The 22,811-nt window shown below is 45.0% G+C and overlaps 3 protein-coding genes and 1 long non-coding RNA gene across 5 annotated transcripts; 3 read left to right on the forward strand and 1 right to left on the reverse strand.

The window, feature by feature from the left end:
* Window positions 1-3,813: 3,813 nt before the first annotated feature.
* LOC119138311 (G-protein coupled receptor 26-like) lies at window positions 3,814-6,514 on the forward strand. The gene is made up of 3 exons (XM_037278312.1): window positions 3,814-4,654; window positions 4,969-5,082; window positions 5,150-6,514. The coding sequence occupies exons 1-3, from the start codon at window positions 3,981-3,983 to the stop codon at window positions 5,379-5,381; spliced, it is 1,020 nt and encodes a 339-aa protein (XP_037134207.1). The 5' UTR covers window positions 3,814-3,980; the 3' UTR covers window positions 5,382-6,514.
* Window positions 6,515-7,146: 632 nt separating this feature from the next.
* Window positions 7,147-15,647, reverse strand: cpxm2 (carboxypeptidase X (M14 family), member 2). Its single transcript, XM_037278163.1, has 14 exons — window positions 15,029-15,647; window positions 14,010-14,108; window positions 12,973-13,082; window positions 12,665-12,804; window positions 11,078-11,162; window positions 10,530-10,680; window positions 10,376-10,464; window positions 9,743-9,866; window positions 9,479-9,675; window positions 9,159-9,338; window positions 8,404-8,701; window positions 8,114-8,253; window positions 7,889-7,988; window positions 7,147-7,822 (listed from the first exon to the last, which is right to left on the reverse strand). Exons 1-14 carry the CDS (start codon window positions 15,264-15,266, stop codon window positions 7,563-7,565), a joined length of 2,211 nt encoding a protein of 736 aa, XP_037134058.1. The 5' UTR covers window positions 15,267-15,647; the 3' UTR covers window positions 7,147-7,562.
* Window positions 9,565-14,016, forward strand: LOC119138372. The gene is made up of 3 exons (XR_005101126.1): window positions 9,565-9,691; window positions 12,967-13,086; window positions 13,385-14,016. It is a non-coding gene; the product is annotated as an uncharacterized LOC119138372 (long non-coding RNA).
* Window positions 15,648-18,677: 3,030 nt separating the features above from the next.
* On the forward strand, window positions 18,678-21,944 carry LOC119138333 (ras-related protein Rab-5C-like). Of its 2 annotated transcripts, none has more exons than XM_037278349.1 (5): window positions 18,678-18,833; window positions 19,461-19,747; window positions 19,897-20,048; window positions 20,718-20,934; window positions 21,241-21,944. In XM_037278349.1, exons 2-5 carry the CDS (start codon window positions 19,576-19,578, stop codon window positions 21,387-21,389), a joined length of 690 nt encoding a protein of 229 aa, XP_037134244.1. In that variant the 5' UTR covers window positions 18,678-18,833; window positions 19,461-19,575; the 3' UTR covers window positions 21,390-21,944. The 2 variants fall into 2 exon arrangements, with proteins under 2 accessions (XP_037134244.1, XP_037134245.1); XM_037278350.1 differs by lacking the exon at window positions 18,678-18,833 and adding an exon at window positions 18,834-18,972.
* Window positions 21,945-22,811: the final 867 nt, after the last annotated feature.

Here is a 22,811-nt window from a genome sequence, read left to right on the forward strand (position 1 = left end):
ACTCGGGTCGTCTTGTCTCTTTTTTTTTTTTCTCTCGCCCATTAATTTGATTAATATATAAACGATGAACGTGGACGACAATCAGATGTGCTAGCGCTCGCTTTGGATTTTTGGCCTCTTATCTGCACATTCACTGGGTAATTTCCTGTGTGTGCTAATTAAATGGATTGCAATGGTGTAGCTGAAGTTTTAGGATAAATTGAGACCCCAACTCCCCCACCCTTCCCCTGCAGGCAGGACGAGTCCAAAATAGGAGTACAGTAGATAGAGCACGTGTCAATTTGTCTCTCGTGTCAGTGGACAGTTCTTCATATAGATCTTTCCCGCAAATATTTACACTACTATCAAGACAATGAATTTGATGGCGATTTGCTTTCTTTTGTAGAGAACCGGTCAATTCAAATCCCCCAAAATGGCGGCGTGAATTTTCCAAGAGTTTGATGGTGTACCATGTACGACATTGCTTTGTGGTGACAGAAAACATAGAAATCACAAAGTGTTTTTTTGCTTTGGTTGCTTTGATGCTTTGCAAAGTTTCATACAGGCTCAAATGGATGGACCGGAGCATAAAGTTGATAAGGGGAAGGGCGACTTATTCAGTGATGCAACTGATCAGAGACGCAGACGGTCAGTTGTTGTAGCTGAGATGATGATATGATCCAATTACACATTTAAAGAAGTAAGGAGACACACAATTGTCTTTGTATTTGTATTTTGTTTGTATTTGAAACACTGACAACATCTTCACGGTTGTGACTGCTGTTTGTTTTCTTGTTTAGAACTATATTGTAGAGTCTTACAATGTTTAAACCTGTCAAACGTATGATAGAATGTTTTTCAAAAGAATAATGGGGGGGACACATTTTTAAATAAGAAAAACATTTTCTTAGGTCCATTATATTTTTAATATTTTGAAAAATGTTTTTGTTTAATCACCCACTAAAATGTAACGTTATCATTAAAAAAAGAAGAGTGCAGATGATCTAATATTAATTCTTATATTTTTGTGTCACTAGCTAACAAAATAGAAATGAAACATCACAGCTGTACTGTCATTTCATTTTAGAGTAGTGTAAAAATATTATATACTGTATTGCCACCAAGCCTTTTATTGCAGGAATTAAAAATATATAATATAATAGCCGTGCTGCGGGGCAAAAGTACACATCCACGTAATGCTCAGAACCGAAACCCTGCAATTTGAGGGTTGGCGGAGGTTTTGAATTGCTCTGTCGCCCCCTCGTGGTTTAAGTCTAAAGCACATGCTTAAACCAGTAATAGCAATATATAATGAATCTATACAAATGAATACTATATAATAAATATTTTTGTAATAAAAGTATATTATTAAATAGTATAGCATTAATATAATATTAATTATTAGTATAACCAAAAAGTATCATATTAAATACAAATATTACTGGTTTAAGCATGTGCTTCAGACTTAAACCAAAAATATCAATATATAATGAATATATACTAATAAATACTATGCGATAAATATATTTGTAATACAAGTATAATATTGAATGGAATAATATTAATATATCAATTACTTGTCAGTATAATTAAAAACTATAATGTCATATACAAATATTACTGGTTTAAGCATGTGCTTCAGACTTAAGCCACGAGGGGGCGACAGAGCAATTCAAAACCTGCGCCAACCCTCAAATTGCAGGGTTTCGGTTCAGTACGTTACGTGGATGTGTATTTTTGCCTCGCAGCATGGCTATATTATATTATATATCCATCCATTTTCTGTACCGCTTGTGTTATACTATATATTATATTATATTAATAGAAAAATCATAATAATAATTATTATATTTATTAGTAGTAGTAGTATTTATTTCATATTTAATTTTATATTTCGTGTCGAATATATATATTATGTATTTATATTAATGGTTTAAGCATGTGCTTCAGCCTTTAACCGCAGGAGGGCGACAGAGCAATTCAAAACGTCCACCAACCATCAATTACAAGGTTTCATGTTTACAGTGTCTTACGTGTACGTGTACTTTTGCCACGCAGCATGGCTATGTATATTATGGCTGGAATACGGCCCTGTGTACGATACAGGAGGACCCAAGAAGCCAAGGCGCCCTTACATTCAATTATTTTACTAATGTATGCGATACAGGAGGACCCAAGAAGCCAAGGCGCCCTTACATTCAATTATTTTACTAATGTATGTTTTCATAAAGTGTAGTCTTGTAGAATGGGTGCTTATTTCATCGTTCATCTTTTCAGTGACATTTAGAAAGCAAAGGATTCCCATGTCAAGACAGTACACTCCCACAGGCTTGTTAGTTATTATAAATGACTCATGGCAGTGTCAATGTTTTCACTCTATTTGCTAGTCCCCCCCCCTAAAAACTGCCAGACATTTTACACACCTCTCAGATAGAGCTTTCCTAAACATCTTCTCGGTTGGAGTTCTTGGAAAGGAACCTGCGTGCAAAAGGTGAGCGCAGCCTGCGGCTCACGTTCATCTCGTAGGCGTAGGCCCGTCAGTCGGTGGCAAATCAAGTGTGGGATGGGAAGCGGCAGCCCGTTCGCTGTCGCAGCGAAAAGGAAGAGCGCTGCGGGCCTTCTCGCACACTGTCAAATCCTGTGCGTGTTCACTCTTCTGACAGGAGGAATCACACTCAAACAGCCGACCTGTAGCACTAAAACACACATAAAGGGAGAATAGCATCAGGAACTTTTTTTTTTTTTTTAAAGTAATCCATGACCCCCACCCAAAGTTGAGTCTGAATAAGAATAGTCGTTCTCTAGTTTGCTGAATCGGCTTACTAATGAGGACAAGGAGCATGCTTGTGCATGGAGCTTATTATCAAGGATGAACTAAATGCAACAATGACTTCCCATCCACGCTCACGTAATTGTGGAGTAGTACAAGAGTAACTCTCCACCCATCCACCCACTCATGCTCACTCCACCCATCCTGATTCCCTCCATCCTCGCTGTCACGTGCAGAGGCCCATGCTTTTGAACAGGAAAGATCACCGTATACTGGTGACAGATGTGTGTGTGTGTGGGGGGGGGGATTGGTGGGCGTTGTTGCAAAGTGCGGTGGCGTCATCCGTGAAATCCCTGGAGGGAAAAGCAAGTTGTCCTAACGACTTAACGGAGCAGATGTGATTAGCATATCGGGAGTCCTGAGAGACCAAACATGGGATGCAAGCGTCCACTTGGGTTGAAATGCATGAAGTGAGAGATGCTGTATGGACCAGTAGCGTGACAAAATGTCACGCAGATGAGAGCGAGTCCTTGTGGCAGACAAATCAGAGCAGAAAAAGGCTTCGGGGGGTTTCTGTGCCACTCCCATGTGTGTGTTATACTGCCCCAAGTGGCCAATTGATGCATGTATATCAGGAGCAGAAAAATGGCCATTGAATTGAAGCACAAACTGTATTATTGTCTTTTTTTAGGTTTTCATTTATGCTATAAATGTTTATTTGTTTTTGCACTTTACTGTTGCATAGATTTTATGCAATATCCCATTTTGCTTACATTGTCATTTATAATGTTAAATTCAACAATAATTGTACAATCAGTAAATGGAGGACCCAAACTCATAAAGTTTGTTGCATTATATATATTTAGCAAACTGATTTTGTGTCTTTCTTGCAGGCATGTGCCCTCCTAAGCGCGCATCTGTGTCTGAGGGTCTTGGCTGAAGTAAGCCCACACACTGCTCGGTGTGTGCGGAGGGGGTGATACCTCCAGAAGCGCATCACATGCAGGACGACAAAAGCCCTCCACTGGACGCAGCGTTTGGTTGACACCCCACCCGTCAAAAAAAAAAAAAATAGTAGGGAAGCCTTCTCTCGCTCGTCTTTGAAGCAATGTAGTGGAAAGGAGAACAGGGGGATCTCCGAGCGCCCGGAGAAGGGTGGGGGGTGGCCGCTCGAGGAGCATCGCCGCACGGACATGAGCGCCCGAAAAGTGTCTCTTTTTGCCATTTGAGGATGGACCCCGCGGAGGCGTTGGTGTTCTCCTTGGTGCTGGTCATCATCGTGGTGTCGTTGCTGTCCAACGCGCTGGTGCTGATCTGCTTCGCGTACAGCCCCGAGATCCGCAAGCAGGCTCCGGGGCTCTTCAACCTCAACCTGACCTTCTGCAACCTGTTGCTCACCGTGGCCAACATGCCGCTGACGCTGGCCGCCCTGGCGAGCCGCGCGCAGCCCGGCGGCGACGCCTTGTGCCAGGCGGCCGGCTTCCTGGAGACCTTTCTGTCCACCAACTCCATGCTGAGCATGGCGGCGCTCAGCATCGACCGCTGGGTCGCGGTGGTCTTCCCGCTCCGCTACCACTCCAAGATGCGCCACCGGGACGCCGCCCTGGTATTGGGCTACACTTGGGCGCACTCCATCAGCTTTTCCACGGCCGCCACTTGCCTCTCGGCGCTGGGCTACCACCGCCTTTACGCCGCCTGCACGCTGGCCGCGCCGCGGGAGCGGGCGAGCGGACGCACGCAGTTCGTCGTCTTCACGGTCCTCTTCCACGCGTTCAGCTTCCTGCTGTCCTTCATCGTGCTGTGCGTCACTTACCTCAAAGTGCTCAAAGTGGCCCGCTTTCACTGCAGGAGGATCGACGTCATCACCATGCAAACTCTGGTGCTACTCGTCGACATTCACCCCAGGTGAGAGTAAAAAAAAGTACTTCATCTTGTAAATCGTTACTTTTTAACCACCACTAAGGAACTTAGAAATAATGTGGATTCCTCTTTTATGTTACCTACGCCAAGGAAGTTCATTTATGCCACTCTTTGTGTTGTTCCATCATGAAAATAATGCTGTCCCGTTTGTTACCGCCACCATTGTTCTATTTTAGTCTCTATCAAGGAGTTTCCACTACTGCAGAAATACTAAGATGGATCAATATTAATTCATGCAACTAATGCCTACATTCAAAAATGACAGAAATGGTGTCTTTTGGATTTTTCTTATTTTCTAGTGTTCGACAACGTTGCCTGGAGGAGCAGAGGCGGCGGAGGCAGCGAGCCACCAAGAAGATCAGCACCTTCATCGGCACCTTCATGCTCTGCTTCGCTCCTTACGTCATCACAAGGTGAGTCACAACACTTCTGGGAGAGAATCCCAGGATCTCAGGATTGTCTTGCCCCTCCTGCCTGCAGGATCGTGGAGTTGTTCCCGGCGGTGCCCATCAGCCCCCACTGGGGCGCGGTGTCCAAGTGCTTGGCGTACAGCAAGGCGGCGTGCGACCCCTTTGTCTACTCGCTGCTGCGCTACCAGTACCGCAAGACCTGCGGCGACATCGTGGATCGGCTGCTTAAACGCCACCGCTCCTCAAACGAGTCGAGGCCGAGCCCAGAGGGTCGAGGTCTCAGTTTACCCCGGGTGGAGTGACGACGAGGAACTGCCGTGGACTACGTGCACGAGCGCCTGGTGGAGTCAAGGGTAGCTATACTGGATCTTCCAGCACGTGACTTGAGTGAATTATTTATCGAAGAGTGATACGTAGCACTGAACGTTCCCGATCAAGTGATTTGATCGTACTCAAGTGCATCTTAATCCGGATGATTTCAGCTACAAGGACTTTTATTACTCTACAAGTGGATGGAAAATCCCAATTGTGTTTATTTTATGTTTCCACTGATTGTACTTTGTGACCCATTTTTGGCCCACATTTGACCCCAACCCACCCCCCCACCCCCAATACAAGAACGATTTTCGTCGATGTATGTAACCCAACACAGTAACAAAATTAAAATAACTAAACGGCACTTCCGGAGCAAAGGGGCACGTGCCTGTCCCTAAGGGTCACATAAGTAGCCGGAAAATAGTCAGTGGTGATGGGATATTGTGATTTCCTAGGAATGTTGTAGACGTGATCCTTTGAAAAGAGAGATTTCTAGAAATACAGTGTTGCATATTGATATTTACCGGTTCCTAATTATTGCTGATAATTATCAAGAAATGATGATCGGTGTCTTTGCATAGATGATAGCAAAGGTAGCAAATGTGTTATTTCTGAAGTGTCAATCAAACTGGTAGGCCTCAACTCAGTCTGGTCGATATAGTGAGGGAGAATTAAAAAAACAAAAACAAAGTTGTGCAGTTTAATACGATAGTGATGGTGTGCACGGGCGTAATGTTTATCACCATTATCATCGATCAATAATACTTAAGCAGAATGGTGCGGACGCCGAGTCGTGGGTTGTGTCGTAGCGACGCAGGCGCAATCTGCCGCTAATTGGATGACAAATGTGCAGCGTTTCAAAGCACAACCACAATTAGACTTTTACAGCCACACACAAGCGCCCAACGCTTGTATTTATGTAGTAGACAAATCTCGACTCGTTGTTGTCTGGATGTATGATTCGATGTCACAGAGCATGCTAGCTAAACACCTTTAGCGTTAGCAACTATTTGTGTGGCGTACTGTACTGTTGGACACACCAAGACAAATAATGCCTTAAATGCTGTAATCTGGGTCACATGGACTATTTTCCAAACAAATACGCAACTATAGGAAGAGATAACTGTTGCCTTATTACACGTGTGTGTCTGATGTGTGTTTTTGTGTGGCTGCTGATGCTTTACACGGACAACAATAGTTGTTATTAACCTCATGATTGGTGGTTGTTTTGAAATTTTTGCTCTGATTTGATAGAAAGTACATTGTACCGTGACGGGATTTAAATGCAAATGAGCTCTGGTGGTAGGACCTCTTATTTTTGTTTTGTGTGGTCAGTTTAAAGTATCACAAGCTAAATGCTAGATGCTAATGATGCGGTATTGACGAGGACAATTACCGCAATTGTAACGCGAGCGGAGAACATAATGGCGGGTTCAGATTTTGTGACCTCCGTGATTAAAGTGTCAACACAATAGCGGCTGATGCTGTTGTCATTAATTCGATGGAAGCAAATGTGCGCACATTTGAGATGAAAATAAAAAATTGACCACCCCTCGGTATGGGCGTCAATGTCTGGGCCGTATGTGCATTCGCGCCTCGAGAACGGGTCGAGATGATAAACACACAGCTCGGTGGGTCCGAAGTGACATCCTGTGAAGTGGACACCTTGGCAGGAAAATGTTCGTCATTGTGCACTGACCGTTTTGACAACCTTTATAGAAATAGTCAGAAATTTGGGGAGGGAAATGAAAATCTCAATTGGAATAATTGGACTTTATTTCATGGGAGGCAATGCGTGTATGCGTATCATTGCCTGGTGGTTTACATAATTTAACAGGTCCTGTATGTACATACATGAGATTAGATGCTTTTATTATTTACACAAAAATCATTTTTGGGATGATTATTTCATTGTTGCCCCGCTACATGCCGCTTTATTATTTGTATCTTGCGGTTAGTTTTCAGTAGCCTGTCTATGGCGTTTCCTATAATAAGTTAGCATAAGCTAGCGGACTTTTGGTCGATGCACTCAAATGGTTGTGGGGGGGGGTCATTGTAATATGTGGATCCACCTTTGAGTCTTATTTTCAACATTTTCCATCTTGGAGATCCCCACAGTCATCATTAGGTTTCAATCCTCAGAGTTCTTCCCCACTTTCACGCCGCCATTAAGTTCCCGGACGTCTGTCACCGGAGCGGCGGGCTTGTAGCGGCCTAACAGGCGCTTTACCGCCGCCTTGCTTGTTGAATCGTTCCATGATCTCCCGGATGCGTGACAAGTTGGTGCGGCCCAGCGTGAAGTCGCAGCGGGTGGCCCCTATCTCGTAACCCACTTCGCATTTCTTGCTCACCATGCTGTAGCCCTCGGCCCTCGCCGTCACTCGGTATTCGCCCGGGTTCAGCAGGCGCCAGTAGTCCCCGTCGGCAGCTGGTACGTACATGCGCAAATTGAAAGCCACTCTGATTTGTGGTTCCCCCATGACAGATTGTGTACCTGTACGAATGTCGTGGCCGATGCCTTCCACGGCGATGGTAGCGTTGGCTATTCCGTTGCCTTGCAGGTCCCTCACTATACCTTTAATCCCACGATGCACCTGTGGATGCATCAACAAGCGACAGTGTTCTTACAAGCTAACCAAACCCTTAAATTACCTCAGTTAGATGTATCTTATGTTATTTTTCGCTGTGCGTGGGCTTTTTATGTGCGTGTGTGTTTTGCCTGTTCCATGAAGACGAGAAGAGACTCGCGATTGTTCTCCCACTCCTCTGGCAGCTCGCTCTCGTGAGGGAATTTGTCGCAGCCCACGTACATCGACAGCTCAAAACAGTTAGTGTGCAGGTAGCTGAAGTCGTTCATGCCTGCCGACACGCCACACACACACACACACACACACACACACACTCGTAATGGTGTCATGCTTACATATGGATAAAAAATATTGGGACACTTTTAGTGAAGAATAAGTGACATCAGCATCCGTCCCAATACTTTTGACTATGTCAACTAACTGCCTGCCGCCGTATGCCAGGACGCCCCGTTGATGGTCCCGTCTTCTTTGGCGAAGTCCTCCCTGTGGCACACCCTCCGATTGGCGGCCGTCATGAGGCGGTGGGTGGAGGCGTAGGCGAAGGACAGCCAGCGGAACACGTGGTCATCCGGCGTGGGCGTGGGCTCCCGGGTCACGCCCTGCGAGCGGGTCTTGTCGTATGGGAAGGTCACCACCAGCTCGCCCCCCTGGAGGTTGCCACCCAGCACAAAAGGGATCTTCTCCATCCAGGTGATTAAAGCGCGGGTCTCCACGGCAACCTGCAGCAGGATTTAAATGGAGGCTTTTGAAAATCAAACATTATTAATTTGATTACTAAGCAGCCTTCTGATAGCGGTGCAGCGGTCCTGATGCTGCTAGCACCTCAGCGTCTATTTTGGAACCCCCCAGTGTGTGACTCACACCAGCCCACGTCACAACACCGCCGATGAGCTTTTTATAGACGCTCGGATTCTATTTCCGCTTGTCACTATCAGACGGCGGCGCGTCCGCTCCTCCCGAAATAGCCGCCGCTTCTACGCCCACGTGCTGCTTTTTTTTTCTTTTTCTTCTCAATCCTTTCCAGGCATGGCAGCCCCTTGCTGTGGGATTTGCCAGACTGTAGGTGGTAGTGTGGACGGGGGGGGGGGGATTTTTGAGTCATAAAGTACGTGTGAATGCTCTTCAGCAAATTAAACCACAATAAATAAAACAAGACGGAAGTAAAAGCGAACTAACCGAAGCGTTTTTGGACTGGTACCAGTCGGGAACGGAGACATAGTGGTTGGCCATCCGGCGTGGGATCCACTTTTTGGCCTCGGCTTCCCACAATATGGAGTTGAGGTCGGGGAAATTGTGGTGGATGTCGATGCCGTCGTTGCTCCACCGACCCAGAGACCAGCCGCTGAGCTCGGATCCCTGCGTGGCACCGGGAAGACATGTTTGATTGTATTTCCCCAAATGATCTTATTTTGGTTCTGTTGCAGCTTTTAATCCTATTTGCTGGATGAAAGGTGAAACGTTGCAGGCGTCCTCTGGCGCATCCGCAGCCCACCTACCACTTGAAAGGCTTTCTCGTACCCATCGGGGTTGACGGACGGCAGCAGGTGGATGCGGGTCTCGTCCACCAGGTGTCGGACCCGCTGGTTGCCCGTCAGATACTCCAGGCACATGAACTGCATTAGCAAGAGGAGCAGCTCGCGACCCAGCACCTCGTTGCCGTGGGAACCGGCCGTGTAGCGAAACTCGGGTTCACCTGGACGCCAAAACAAGTAAGTCCGAGCTCATGCTGAATAAGAAGCATTTTGTACAAACACACTCACCCACTTCGTGCTCCCCCGGGTTGTCGGAAATCTCGATGGCGTACATCTTGAGGCCGCCGTGGCTTTTGCCGATGTTGTAGATGCGAGTGATGTTGGGGCACATTTCGTTGACCACCTTCATCAACTGGACAAAAACAAACTTGCTGTCATGTCACTGTAAAACCATATTGTGATTTCCAATAACATGTTAAGCTAATTATTGCTGACCCCGACCACCATTTCATTTTCTCGCCTTCGTCTTGAAGCACTAAATCCATCTTCTCATTCTGCCTCTTCAGCAATTTCTCCTCATTTGACTCTAATCTTAACTCTGGCGTGGGGGAGTTCACTAACAATAGCCATATTCAATGCATTATATAAAAGCGGCAAGGTTGAAGGCGAGGCGCGCTATCAGCTAGCTGCGCCCTCAAAAGAAATGTCAAAGGGGTTGGCCGGGGAGGAGGAGGTGAAAAGCCTCTGGGGGTTTAAAAATAGCACCTCCTTTCTTTTGCCAGGGCCTCCCCTTGAAGCCACAGAGCCAAGAAGGACGCGGTCCATTTAGCTGACTTTGATGGCCACGCTGGAGCGTTTCAAGGAGCCACATCAAAAAAAAAAAAAAAACAGTCGCGCTGTGCGTACTACCAGACGACTGACCTGCCTCATTTCCTTGTAACTGTGAAGCATGAAGTCCAGCTCGTCAGTCGTTATGACCTCGTTGCGCCGGTGGTAGTAATTATTCGGGTCTGTGGGGTAAAAAAAAAAAAAACATTCAGAATCTGCCTAGCGACATATGATGATCTTGGCTCACCTGGCAAAGGGCATCCGAGGATCTCGGCCCTCATGCAGATGCTGCCTTTGTTGAACCAGGACTGAGGGTTGACCCGGATATAGCGAGCCACCAAGGGAGTGGGAAAAATGTTGCGCACCGGGATCTCCTTTTCTCTGTTTCCTCTGAAGATCTACTGAGGCAAACGAGATGCTGAGTCAGGACTCATTGGGCACGTTAGAAATCAGCAGTGGGGAGTCAACATGGCCGCTCGCACACAGCCCTCGTTGAATGTCATGAAACCTTCGGAGGTTTACTGGACCAAAGTTTGGAACGCCCGCCCCCGCGGCACCTTTTGGTATTTACAAAGACAAATGGCGGCGTTTGGCATTTGGCACAAAAAGACGAGTGGGTGGCTTGTGGCGGGGGAGGGGAAAGGGGGGGGGGCTTAATCAGGCCACAGAATAACCACTTAATCACATTTATAGGATCAATAATTCAAGTCACCGATGGTTGCGAGATCTGAGATGAGCTTGGAGGGTCGTTTGTGTTTAGCGTTAACGCTCAGACCAACAAAGCACGCTCCTCACCATGTCCTCGGAGCCGTTCTTCACCGTCACCCAGGCGTGACTGTCGTTGCTCACCATGACCTTGTAGGAGGTCACCCAGTCGCTCCTTTTTGACAACACAAAAACATTTACAGACTAATTTTGCTTTTCATTGGACAGACATGTTTTTTTTTGGCTAACCTAGCAAACAAATTAGCTTTTCCTGTCATTGGTCAATGTTTTTTTCATTGACTGCTAAGTAGAGTGACAAACTACCAAATGAAGTTGAATGGGATACTTTAAAGTACCGTATTTTCCGGACTATAAGGCGCACCGGACTATAAGGCGCACCTTCAATGAATGGCCCATTTTAAAACTTTGTCCTTAGATAAGGCGCACCGGACTATAAAGCGCACCATTAATGCATCATGTCCGATTTTTAATCCAAATCAAATAATTCTCCATTTTATATTTTTTATTTCAACTTCAGACGCAACAAATTACTTTATGATCACAAAATACTGATCCATAGTGTTTTTGATTTACGATTCATAGTCTTCAGCGGGCCACTTATGATTGATTTCATGACACAATGCTTCGGGCCAGTTTAAATGTAAGAATTTGGTCCATATATAAGGCGCACCGGACTATAAGGCGCACTGTCGGCTTTTGAGAAAATCTTAGGTTTGTAGGTGCGCCTTATAGTCCGGAAAATACGGTAGTTTGAAAGTTTAGTCCCAAAACCTTGACAAATTCAGGGCACAGCGATTCGGAGTCTGACAGTAAAGTAGGCCAAAAATGTCCCGTCATGTCTCGGTATGCTGCGGCGAGCACGCTAGCTGTAGGTCGAGAGAGATTCCTGCTCTCCTTGATAAAGACATAAGCGCTCGGCCGGTCCCGCCTCGGAGGAATTCCCGGCTCGGCTAATTAAGGCGGCGTTGTGGAGACAAGACACGAGAGCGAGGCCGGCTACACGGACCGCAAAGCTAATTGCGAGAGATTCTGTCTCAGGCATCACGGATGGTACAAACAGCAGAACACAAAGCACCTCCTTTTTTTTTTTTCTTTTTTTTTTTCAAAAGAGCCTCAAGACATCAATGTGTGTATTTCCAATTAAGAAGATTGGAACGTGTCAAATACAATTACATAGCAAACGTCAGGAGGGGGTGGGGGTGTATGCAATTGTTGATGAGGCGGCAAAACAATGGCGGTAAAAGTTGTGCTGCTGCTGTACATTTGTCTTTGCTGTGATATTGCAGGCGGCACCGTTCCGGTTCATCTGACAAATATCCCGCGAGATTGTTGCCGCATGTGTCACGGTAGCGACGGCACGCAGAGGCCCGGTGGCTGAGAGCCTCTGCAGCTGCCATGTAGGACTATCACCAGGCCGCTCCGTTAGGTACACTTGTGTTGTGGAACCCCAGCAGCATTTCTGTTGCGGGATGTTTTTGTTTGGCGGCGTGCCGGGAGATTGTTAAAATACGAAATATGTGCCGTGGCTCAAAATGCAACGATGGGACATCTTTGACCCCTCCCGTGGTGATTCTCCTTCAAAGCAAACATGCGCTAGTGGACATTTTTCATCCTTGCCGCGTGACCATCTGCGCCTCGGCGTGCGTGCGTACTCACGACCAGAGGGAGCTGCGGCCTTGTGTGATGACTCCCGTGAACTTTGTCAGCCTCCTGGCATCCACCTCCAGCCACTGCAGCGGGTCATCCCTGCCGGCGCACCAAGCCCCATCATAGAGGTCGTCCTCGTAGAGGCCGGCCTGCGGGGGGGTGGAGCTTTAGTCCAGATGGACGCCAAATTCCACCCACTAATATCTCAGCTAGCAAAGGCGTGGTTAAAACGCATATTGTAGCCAAAATTTGCCGGGTAAGTTATGAAAGGAGGGGAAAAATGCTAAGTATGTCTCCGTAATTCAATTTAGCCTCACCTGAATGTTGAGACGACCTCTGTGCGCTCCCAGGCCGTAGCGTTTGGTGGTGGACGCGTGGAGCTGGAAGTCGTCGATCTTCAGCGTCTCCAGTCCCATGGGAGGGCACTCTGGGTAATGTGACAAACAATTTATTTTATTTTATTTTATTTTATTTTATTTTATTTTATTTTATTTTATTTTATTTTATTTATTTATTTTATTTTATTTTATTTTATTTTATTTTATTGTCTGAAACAGCACAGCTATTTTTTTTTTGTCTGTGCCCAATAAATCGACGACATCAATAGTCAGGCATGGGTGAGGCAGTGTGTTGGATGCACTTCATTTGGAAAACTAGAGCCACAATAAAAAAAAAAAACGGAGTGAAAAAAAATGCTGCACATCATGGAGGAATGTTTTCATTTTGCAGCTGGAAGTGAAGTTTGGAGCGGACGTCGGCCATTAAGTGCTTGCAGAGGCGAAGGGAAATGTGAAAAGAAGTAAAAGATTGGACGCTCTTTTCGGCGGCATCATGCCGATGGAAGAGAGAGCGAGAGAGTCGCGGCCAAGCGAACATTTTTTTCTCGCTTTTCCCGCTCAAGAATGATGTAACATCGACATGCGGCCAGACAAAGTCTTTTTTTTTTTTTTTGTCGGAGCACTGCGGATATGAATGTTTCGTGCGCTCTCATTTTTTACTTTACCACCCAATGAGACAATTTATATTTTGCGTCATCGACTAAATTAAAAAACCCCAAAGTCAAAACGACTTGAAATTCCCTCCAAAATGTTTCTCGTGGAAATCATCTCGGAACATATCTGAAGGACTAAAAGCAACACGTCACACATTGCATATAAAATCCACTTGGCTGTCGGATCGTAAGATATTAAGAGTCCTCCGAGCCGGCCCAGCTTTAAATCATTAACGTCATCTGCGTGCAACTCTTTGACAGAACCGCACGGGAATAAAACATCTGGTTGGAGGTTGCAGGCCTCACATGTCGTGTATTGGAGGGGGGGGGTTCAAAAGTAACACGATGGACTCGATTCCTTACCGCCTTTGAATCGCGTGGGCTGTCCGTCTCCTTCCGAGCTTCCATTTGGGCTTTTCGGGTTGCTCTTCTTGTTCTCGGCTTTTTTATTGGCCGATTTGTCTAAGGGAAGAATGTGCAGATTGGCAAGTGAGCTGATTTGCTTCTGTTTTCATGTTTGATTTGTGTTTAAAAAGCAGATGTCTGTCAAGCGGAGAGAAAAGACAATTAAAATGCTTTCGATGATTTAGTGACTGTGTTTTCGGCACCGACTTGACAATAGCGTTTGACTCAACTGGGATACGCGCCGGTTCGTCATCCATCAAATACCCCGCGAGAGGCACGACTGGGCCTGGGAGTCACATTCCATTGAAGATGGAATGAGGGGGAACGTTTTTCTTTTTTTTCTTTATTCAGCCGTGCACCCATGTGATAACAATCCGTCGCACATCTGAAAGTCTTTATCCTCCAATTCAGGCACGGAGGAACGCATCAGGTCACCATCGCATTCCCAGAACTTAAGCTCAGATCTCCTTTATGGACTTTTGCAAGGTTAGATGGAAGAAGCAGACAGACAGGTGACACGTGAGGTCAGGTTGTGTGTGCAGCTGCTTTTCATTACCCGTCGACGGAACCGCTTCAAGTGCCGTGTGCTACTGTGTGTGCTACCAGATCTCATTTATTCAATTTTTTTTTTTTTTTTGTCACAGCTTGAATTCATACGTTATAGCACGTTGCTATCGTTGGCATGTTTTGGGGGGAGAAAAGTCGACTTGGCAGAAATTGCACAGCGTTGATGGATGTACACGCAGTGGTGGACGTTGTTGTTGAGAACGTTTTCCCAGCACATCCATCATGTTGTCAATTGATTTAAGATGTCGGCTGAATTCCCGGAGGGCTCGGAAACTCAGCGCCAAACCCGAACTCTCTGTCTGACTTAATCAAGCGGCGTTAAGGACATGCTAGTGAACGCTTTTGTTGTCTGAATCTTGACTGAATCGATTTGTGAACTTCAAAAGCGAATCTTGAGTGTGGCTTTTTACCTGGCTGCCTGCCGTTGTCTCCTTTCCCTTTGGCCGCTTTCTTGCTGTATTGTTTGGGTGGCTCACGTCCGTCGGGCCCCTCGGGCATCTGGACTCGGGCGTACTGCTCCCTGGTTAACAGCTCCTGCATGTAGTAGTCCTGGTCTTCGCTGGTTGAAGCCTGGCTGAGGTCGGCCAGCCCTGCCAGGAATCCCAGCAGAGCCAGGAGGAAGAAGAGGTTGGGGTGCTGACCCGTCATGATACCACCCAAGTGGGGAGGGGTAACTCCAGTTAAAGGTCCTGCTGGTGACTCCTTAGGAGCCTGCTGCCGCCGTGCTCCGCCACGTCGCGTCCCATCCAATGCTTTTTCAGAGTTCACAAAGTTCTCCAAGTCGCTGATGAGAGCGGCGGAGCCAGAGGGTCCATGGATGCCTCAGCCTGTGAAAAATGCAGAGAGGGAGGGAGAGGCGCAAAAGGGAAAGAGCTCTTGAGTTTGGACGCTGGCAGGTGACTCGAAAAGAAATCTTTTGTGTGTGTGTGTTTCTGCTTAGGCAGGCTGCACACACACTTGGAGTCTCTGAGAAGTGTTCAAGATCCGCATTTCCTCTCCACCTCCTCCCACTCTGTCTGCTGGAAGCCTGGGAAAGTTGCCTCTCTCTTCTTTTGGGAAGTCCAGCACCTGATAAGCTGCAAAAAAGTTTTGCATCCCTCCAAATTGTTCTGGAACTTTATCTGGACACACAGAGAATGTCCCGCCTCGGGCATTGAGGAGATTGCGAGAAGATCCACCGGGACAGCTTTTGACATTTCATCAAGCTGAGGCAAGACAAACTCGGCCGAGTCAAAAAAAAAAGCGTTCAACTCACTTGAAATTAAATGCGCTGCTTCATTGCACATTACTGATGCGGAATGAATTGTAAAAGTAAAACAACGACCAAAAAATAATAAAGAAATCAATCTTGAAGGAGAAGTTGATCCAACTCTGGAATCTTAAGTGGGTGTACTGGCACACTATCAAAGTCTCACTTCGCCCACTCCAAATGGGAAGGCCATCAAGTGGATCGGATCATTTTCCAGAAGATGCATCAAAGTGCAGCGAGGACATCCCACACAGCAAGTGATCACTTCCTGACTACTGTCTGAGCCTCCATCAAAACATTCCGAGGAGTGACTTTCAGCATGGACGATCGTGTTCCAATTTCTTTTGCGATATCAAGTGAGTATAGAAACTATGCCGAGAATCAAAAACAAAACACTTGAGATTATAGTCTAATAATGAACGCTGACTCATCACATATTCAAAAGGTTCTCTTGACGTGGACGGTGGAGCGAGCGCATGAAGAAATGAATTGGCCTGACTCCACACGAGCGATGAGTGTTTTATTTGCCGTGCACGCGTGGAATGTTAAATGAGTCGCCTCTGTGCTCAGCTTGAGGCTGAGAAGAACCACCAGGGTGGAAGAGTGATGGCTTCAGCTTCTTGCCTGCCATAATCTCTTAATAAGGCCTTGCTTCAATTCACTTTCATGGAATTTAGAGGAAAATAACCCCTGCGCCGTCGCTGCTTAATGACAAAAAAAAAAAAAAAAAGTCTGTCGGCAGATAAGCCAGACCGCCTTTTTCTTTCCGGTGAGGAATATAATGACAGCTTTGCTCTTCAAAGCGAATGTTTTAATCATATTTAATAAGCTAAAATACACAATACATCAAAAGCCGATCGGGTGTGCCGGATTGGACGGCTGCCGACGCCGCTAATGAAGTCTGATGTTCGAGCAAGACCGACATGCTTTGTCTTGTCGGGCCAAATGTATGCTGACATATTTATGGCTGTTGAAGAAAGGCGCGTTACAACCTTGGAAGCGACGACTTTGACACGTGTGATCAAAGATGGACGGCGAATGACTGAATTGGAGGAACAAACTTTTTTTTTTATAAGCTACTACTTCGGCATAGTTTGACCTCAATCAGTGCAAGTGGGGCGCCGGTGATCAGAGGCGGAGGTTAGAGGCCGGCGCGTTCAATCAGGGCAGTTGCTCTCCTGTCGCCATGGCAACCGTGAGAATCTCGGGTACCGCTCACGTTTTTTTTTTTTTTTAGGGATGCTCACACTTACAGGGACAAAACTATGTGTTCATTTATTCATTGCACAAGAGACACATACACACCCAGAAATAATTTTAGACACTGTTGTTGCAGGTTGCTGCAGTAACAGCGTTACTTTGACTCGCCACACAACCGCCCACGCCCCCCCCACCCTCTTCCAACACCTGCTTTTGTAATCCCGTGTCCACATTGGCGACGTGTTCCATGCACTTGGACTGCAGTTCAAAAAGAAAGATGGGAGGGAAAACCAAAACAGATGTCAGATTCTAAACATGCACATGGATGCAGTGTTAAAGTCTGATTCCGTACATTTTGTTTCATACTAAAACAAGCAATGAATAAAGACTGCAGGAAGTCTTGTGCAAGTTTCAGCCAATTATTTAGTTTTCATGTGCTGCCAGCATTCCTCGCTTGCTTCATCATTGCTAAAGCTGCCTCATGAACATTCTGTTGCCTTTTTTTCCTGTAGATTGAACAGGGGTGTGTAGACTTTTGTACTCGGTGTAATTCCGCCTCACGGCGACCTACAAGCCGAGTAATGAACAGGACGTCCTTTTTTTCCACAATGAATAAACGGAGGGCTGTGACGTTGTCATGCAAACGGAGGCCCGCTGAGTGGTATTCACCTCAGGGTCCAACGTGATCTTTGCTCTGTTGTTCCGTCACCCTCCCACCAGTGCTCCAGTGGCATTTCAGAAGCTCGGCCTCTGCGTGCATCCAGCCTGGTGGCTCCAGAATCAAAGTTCCCTCCCCCGAGGTGAACTTTATTAATATTCCCAGCTCCCCCCCCCCCCATACAAAGTCTCTGGTGACCTGACGCTCATGCAGCGTCTAATTCGGTCATTTTCACAATCAATATTTTACATTAGTACAAAAGATGTTTGAATAACTATTGTGAGGTCCAAGGCATAAATGCGGTCCACGTTCAAATATGTGATAATGATTTGAATTTACGATGTGGGACTTTTCCCAGGCCTTCCGACACAGAAATTTGAAGGAAGACAGACATAGGTAAAGTAACTGGATTGGAATATATCCGGCCATGTATTACCATCTGGTGGAGAAAATAGGAAGTTTACAGAAAAGTGGCTAGGTTTTGCACCAATTAATGGAAATGATCAAAAATATTTTTCTTGACTCCGCAAAATTATACAGTTGAATTGTAATACTTTACATTTTCTATGTATGTATTGCTATCTGGCAGCAAGGGAAAAGCAGTGTAAAGGGGTGGGGCTTAAGATACACGTCTTTGTTTTTATGGCTGTTAAACCGGTTTTGCTAGTACATATTACAAAGGTGTTTATTTATCAATCAAGTCGTCTGTTGAAGTGGTTGCAAATAAAATGTCTTTATTATGCAATTGTTTGTTGGGCAGGAGTTGAGGAAGGAATTCTGATTATTTATAATTTAATTGAGTTCAAATTAATCCAAGTAGTTTGACGTTACCTACTATTCAAATTTATCAGTATCATTTGTTAAATTCTTTAATTTGATAACATTAAAATAATACGGTCAAGGGATATTTGCAATTCCAACCTCACCACTTGTGGGCAGTAGCGTGCAAAGCGCACAGTACTGGCAAAGACAGACGACGCAGAAGAAGAAGTTCCACAAGGCGGAAGTGAAACATTATTAAACACTCCGCCACAAGAAAAGCATTAAAACTGTTATTACGGAGGACTGGCATGGTGGTTGCTGAATTTTGACCAAGCTTTCGTTACTGGTAAGAACTTTGGCGCGGTGATTTAAATATTTCGAGCGAACTTTTCGTGTAAAACGACGGCTAAAAAGGCTGCTAACAGGATTTAGCATCGCGGCTAATTCGACAGTATTGTTTAGATACACCCTGGACCGAACATAAGGTAAATACCGAACAGGTTCACTATATAAATGACTTTATTTCGTCACATTTATATTTCTTTATGACTAAAATGTCATCTTAAGGCAAAAATAGTTTCCTAAAAGATTGAGAAAATAATTTGGTACATTATGGCGAAATAAAAAATACCGCGGTCAACGTGGCCCATTCTGTCATGTAGAAAACATGTAAATTGAACGATAAATAAATTCTGTGTAAAGCTGTTTAGCATCTCCACAAAAAACAACGTTACCAATTCGACATTAAGTAATTTGTGCAAAACATTTTGACATCTCGTAAAATTAAATTGAAAACAATTAGAATTAAATGAAATCAGTGTATCACCAATTAAGTGACGTGTATTTAATTGTCTTTGTTTTCTCCTCAAATCCAAAAATAGTATGTCTGCAACTAACAATTATTTTAATACTGCATTAATCTGTCAAATCTAAGGAAATCATCGTTGCCCCCCCCTCCCTCTCATTCATGCAGCACCTTCTGGAGTCTGATCACCGACTTCACCCACCGCCAGTGCCTGAGTCGCCTGTCTGGTTTCATTCCAGCCCGGGGCCGCCCCATCCGTAAACAGCTTCATCCATCTTTGTTAATGGCGGGACGCGGTGGAGGCGCGAGCAGACCTAACGGAGCAACGGCGGCAGCCAACAAGAGCTTCCAGTTCAAGCTGGTGCTGCTGGGGGAGTCAGCAGTGGGCAAGTCCAGCCTGGTGCTGCGCTTTGTCAAAGGCCAGTTCCATGAGTTCCAAGAGAGCACCATTGGAGGTAAGATCACACATGGTTATTTTTTTAGTTTTGGATAGTAAGCTATTTTTGGTGTTACCTTGGTGTTTCAAATTTCATTTGTTTGAGTAGGTTTGTTATTTTCATCTCTTCAATGTTTTCCAACAAGCTTGTGTACTTTGTCCACCTAGCGGCCTTCCTGACCCAGACGGTCAGCTTGGACGACATCACGGTCAAGTTTGAGATATGGGACACGGCGGGCCAGGAGCGCTACCACAGCCTGGCGCCCATGTACTACCGAGGCGCTCAGGCCGCCATCGTGGTCTACGACATCACCAACGCGGTGAGTCGCACTTGCGACCCTTACTCTTTGCACACACAATTCAACACTGCATAAAACAACAATACATGCATAATGAGTAAAATATGGTAGTGGTTTGGGGGCTGGAATGAATCAAGGCCATTTCAATTCATTTCAAAGTGGAATTTTAATTTAATTTTAGGTCCTGACCAAATTAGTCACAGCCAAATATATATATATATTTTTTTTTTCCTACACAATTAAACATAAGACAATGAATCATGACATTATAACATCCCTAGATAATCAGAAAAAAAATATTCTGCTTGTAATTCATGAGGTAAGGGACCAAAAAAAAGAAGTTAATTATTATTATCTTTTTTTAAAATTGAATAGTTACGACTAATTAGTTTTTTTTTTATTTGACTGCCAAATTTGCCTCCTCACAAAAATACCCATCAGTTAATTTTATACAAGTAAATTAAGTTATAACGTTTGGCACGGAACAAACTTGTGAGTCAAGGTATGACTTTTTTTTTTTTTTTTTTCTTACCGCTCTTTATCTGCTCTCAAATGAAGGCAAAAAATCCAAGCGACGCCTCGAATCCGGAAAAACTTGTGAGGGCACTGGGAATTTTGGAACGCACTGTATACATACGGTACTTAGCGCTACGAGCGACAGCAAGGCAAGTAAAGCTTGTCGGTCCTCAGGACACGTTTGCGCGTGCCAAAAACTGGGTGAAGGAGTTGCAGAGACAAGCCAACCCAAACATCGTGATCGCTCTGGCCGGCAACAAGGCGGACATCGCAGACAAGCGAGCGGTGGAGCATCAGGAGGCACAAGAATACGCTGAAGAAAACGGGCTCCTCTTCATGGAAACGTCAGCCAAGACCGCACTCAATGTCAATAATATTTTTATGGCTATTGGTAAGTGTTTTTTCTTTTTGTAATAAAGGCGGGTAGGCCTTTTAATTTATATCTTAGTGTGGAATGAAGACTGAAAAGTTTGCGATTATGTCTACAGGCCGCAAGAGGGCGTCAAAGCACTTCAATCAGCATCATGTTACTTAAACAACTAATTGGTGTTGAATTATTTTTGCCTTGCGCTGCTTTTGGCTGTTAAGCTTGCTTAAATTCATATTTTTAGTTCTGCAAACAAATGTAGTCCTATTATGTGTTATCGAAAACGATTTTTGCTGCTTCTCAATAACCTGTGTCCTGGTCTATTCTCAGCCACCAAGCTACCAAAGAACGAGCCCCAGACGGGCGCCGGCCAAGCAGGCCGGACCGGCGCGGGAGTGAATCTGCACGACACCGCCTCTCAGAGCCGCAGCAGCCGTTGCTGTAGCGGCGCCATGGGCGGCAGCGGCGGCGGCAACTAGAGCCTTCGTCAGGACAACACTTAAGAAAAGTAACACTGGAGGACAGGCAGCCCTCTCCTCCCCCTTGCCGCCTCTTCATCTGCTCTAAAACTGAAATTTAAAATGCAATGATCTGGATCCTCTTTTTTAAACGACAAGAATCACAAGCTAAGCGGGATGATCCCTTCTGACTGGTCTCCTTCCATCTATCTACCTCCCTCCTCATCTTCATCACTTCCTATTTCAAAACTGTCTTCTGATTATTTTTTTTTTGGTGGATGATTTTTGTCTCTTCCCATCTTTGCGTGGGTATTGTGTGTATATTATGTATGTTTATGTGTATATAAAAACACAGTATATATATTTATATACACACATGAATACTATATATATTATATACTGTTACATACCATGTGTAGTAGCTTTCATTGACTTCCCTTTTCAGCAATCACCAGAAAATAGACTTTGTTTCCAGGAACGTCTTAATGGAGGTTGATGTCATCGTCATTGATTTAAATGAGAATGGTGGAAATAAGGTGTACACATGAAATATAATAAAGCTCATGCAAGATCATATTTTATGCTTTGTGCTTTGTCTTCTGCTATGTCACCAGTGGGTAGAAAGTCAACACGTGCTGGTTTTGTGAGCAAGAAAAATTATTGAAATACCTTTTCCATTAATAGCATAACCTATGACCTATGCAACTCAACTGGGGTAAAAAAAAAAAGCCACATCCCAGTTTACAAGGGTGTGCCCACTTGTGCAACCACAGTATTGTGTATTTTTATTTTATTTGGCTTCTCTTTAAAAGTTGGGTTTTGTAGACTTTTGTATGAAGGCTCATGATCAATTTGGCTTATTTCTGCAAAACAAAACAAAATCTGAAAAATATGCAGCATCAAAAGATTCTGTAGTAGAAACCATGTTTGACCACTAGATAGCAGCATCTCACTGCAATCCAGGCGTTTGTTGCATGTCTTTCTTTTTCTTTTGTATCTCAAAATGAAATGAATAATTGTGCACATATAGAATTGTCTAGAAAACATTTAAGAACTGGTATTTGATGGCCACCCTAAATAGGAATGTGCATTTTTATGTCTGTACAGCTAGAGTACCAACTTGCTGTTCCAACACTTTTGTTTATTTTTACTAGTTCCACTAAATATCTGTAAATGCTTCAACGTATGTATGACACATCCATTTCCAAAATCAAGTCGCGTCTCCATGGGAATCATAATGACTGTCCCCCCCCCCCCCATCCGCTGTACTGCAGTGGTTGTGATGATGCATCATCATCTTCTTCTTCACTCGCTTCCAAGATATGCAGCATCGCTGCCAAAGAGCAGGCAGCCCGCTCTGTTCACAGTAAATAATTTCTCATTTGCGCCGCTGTCAATCACCATGTGTCATAGAGAGGAACTCATTTCATGCTTGGCCTGTGT

This window comes from Syngnathus acus, chromosome 19, assembly GCF_901709675.1.
Source record: "Syngnathus acus chromosome 19, fSynAcu1.2, whole genome shotgun sequence".
Taxonomy (NCBI): Eukaryota; Metazoa; Chordata; class Actinopteri; order Syngnathiformes; family Syngnathidae; genus Syngnathus; species Syngnathus acus.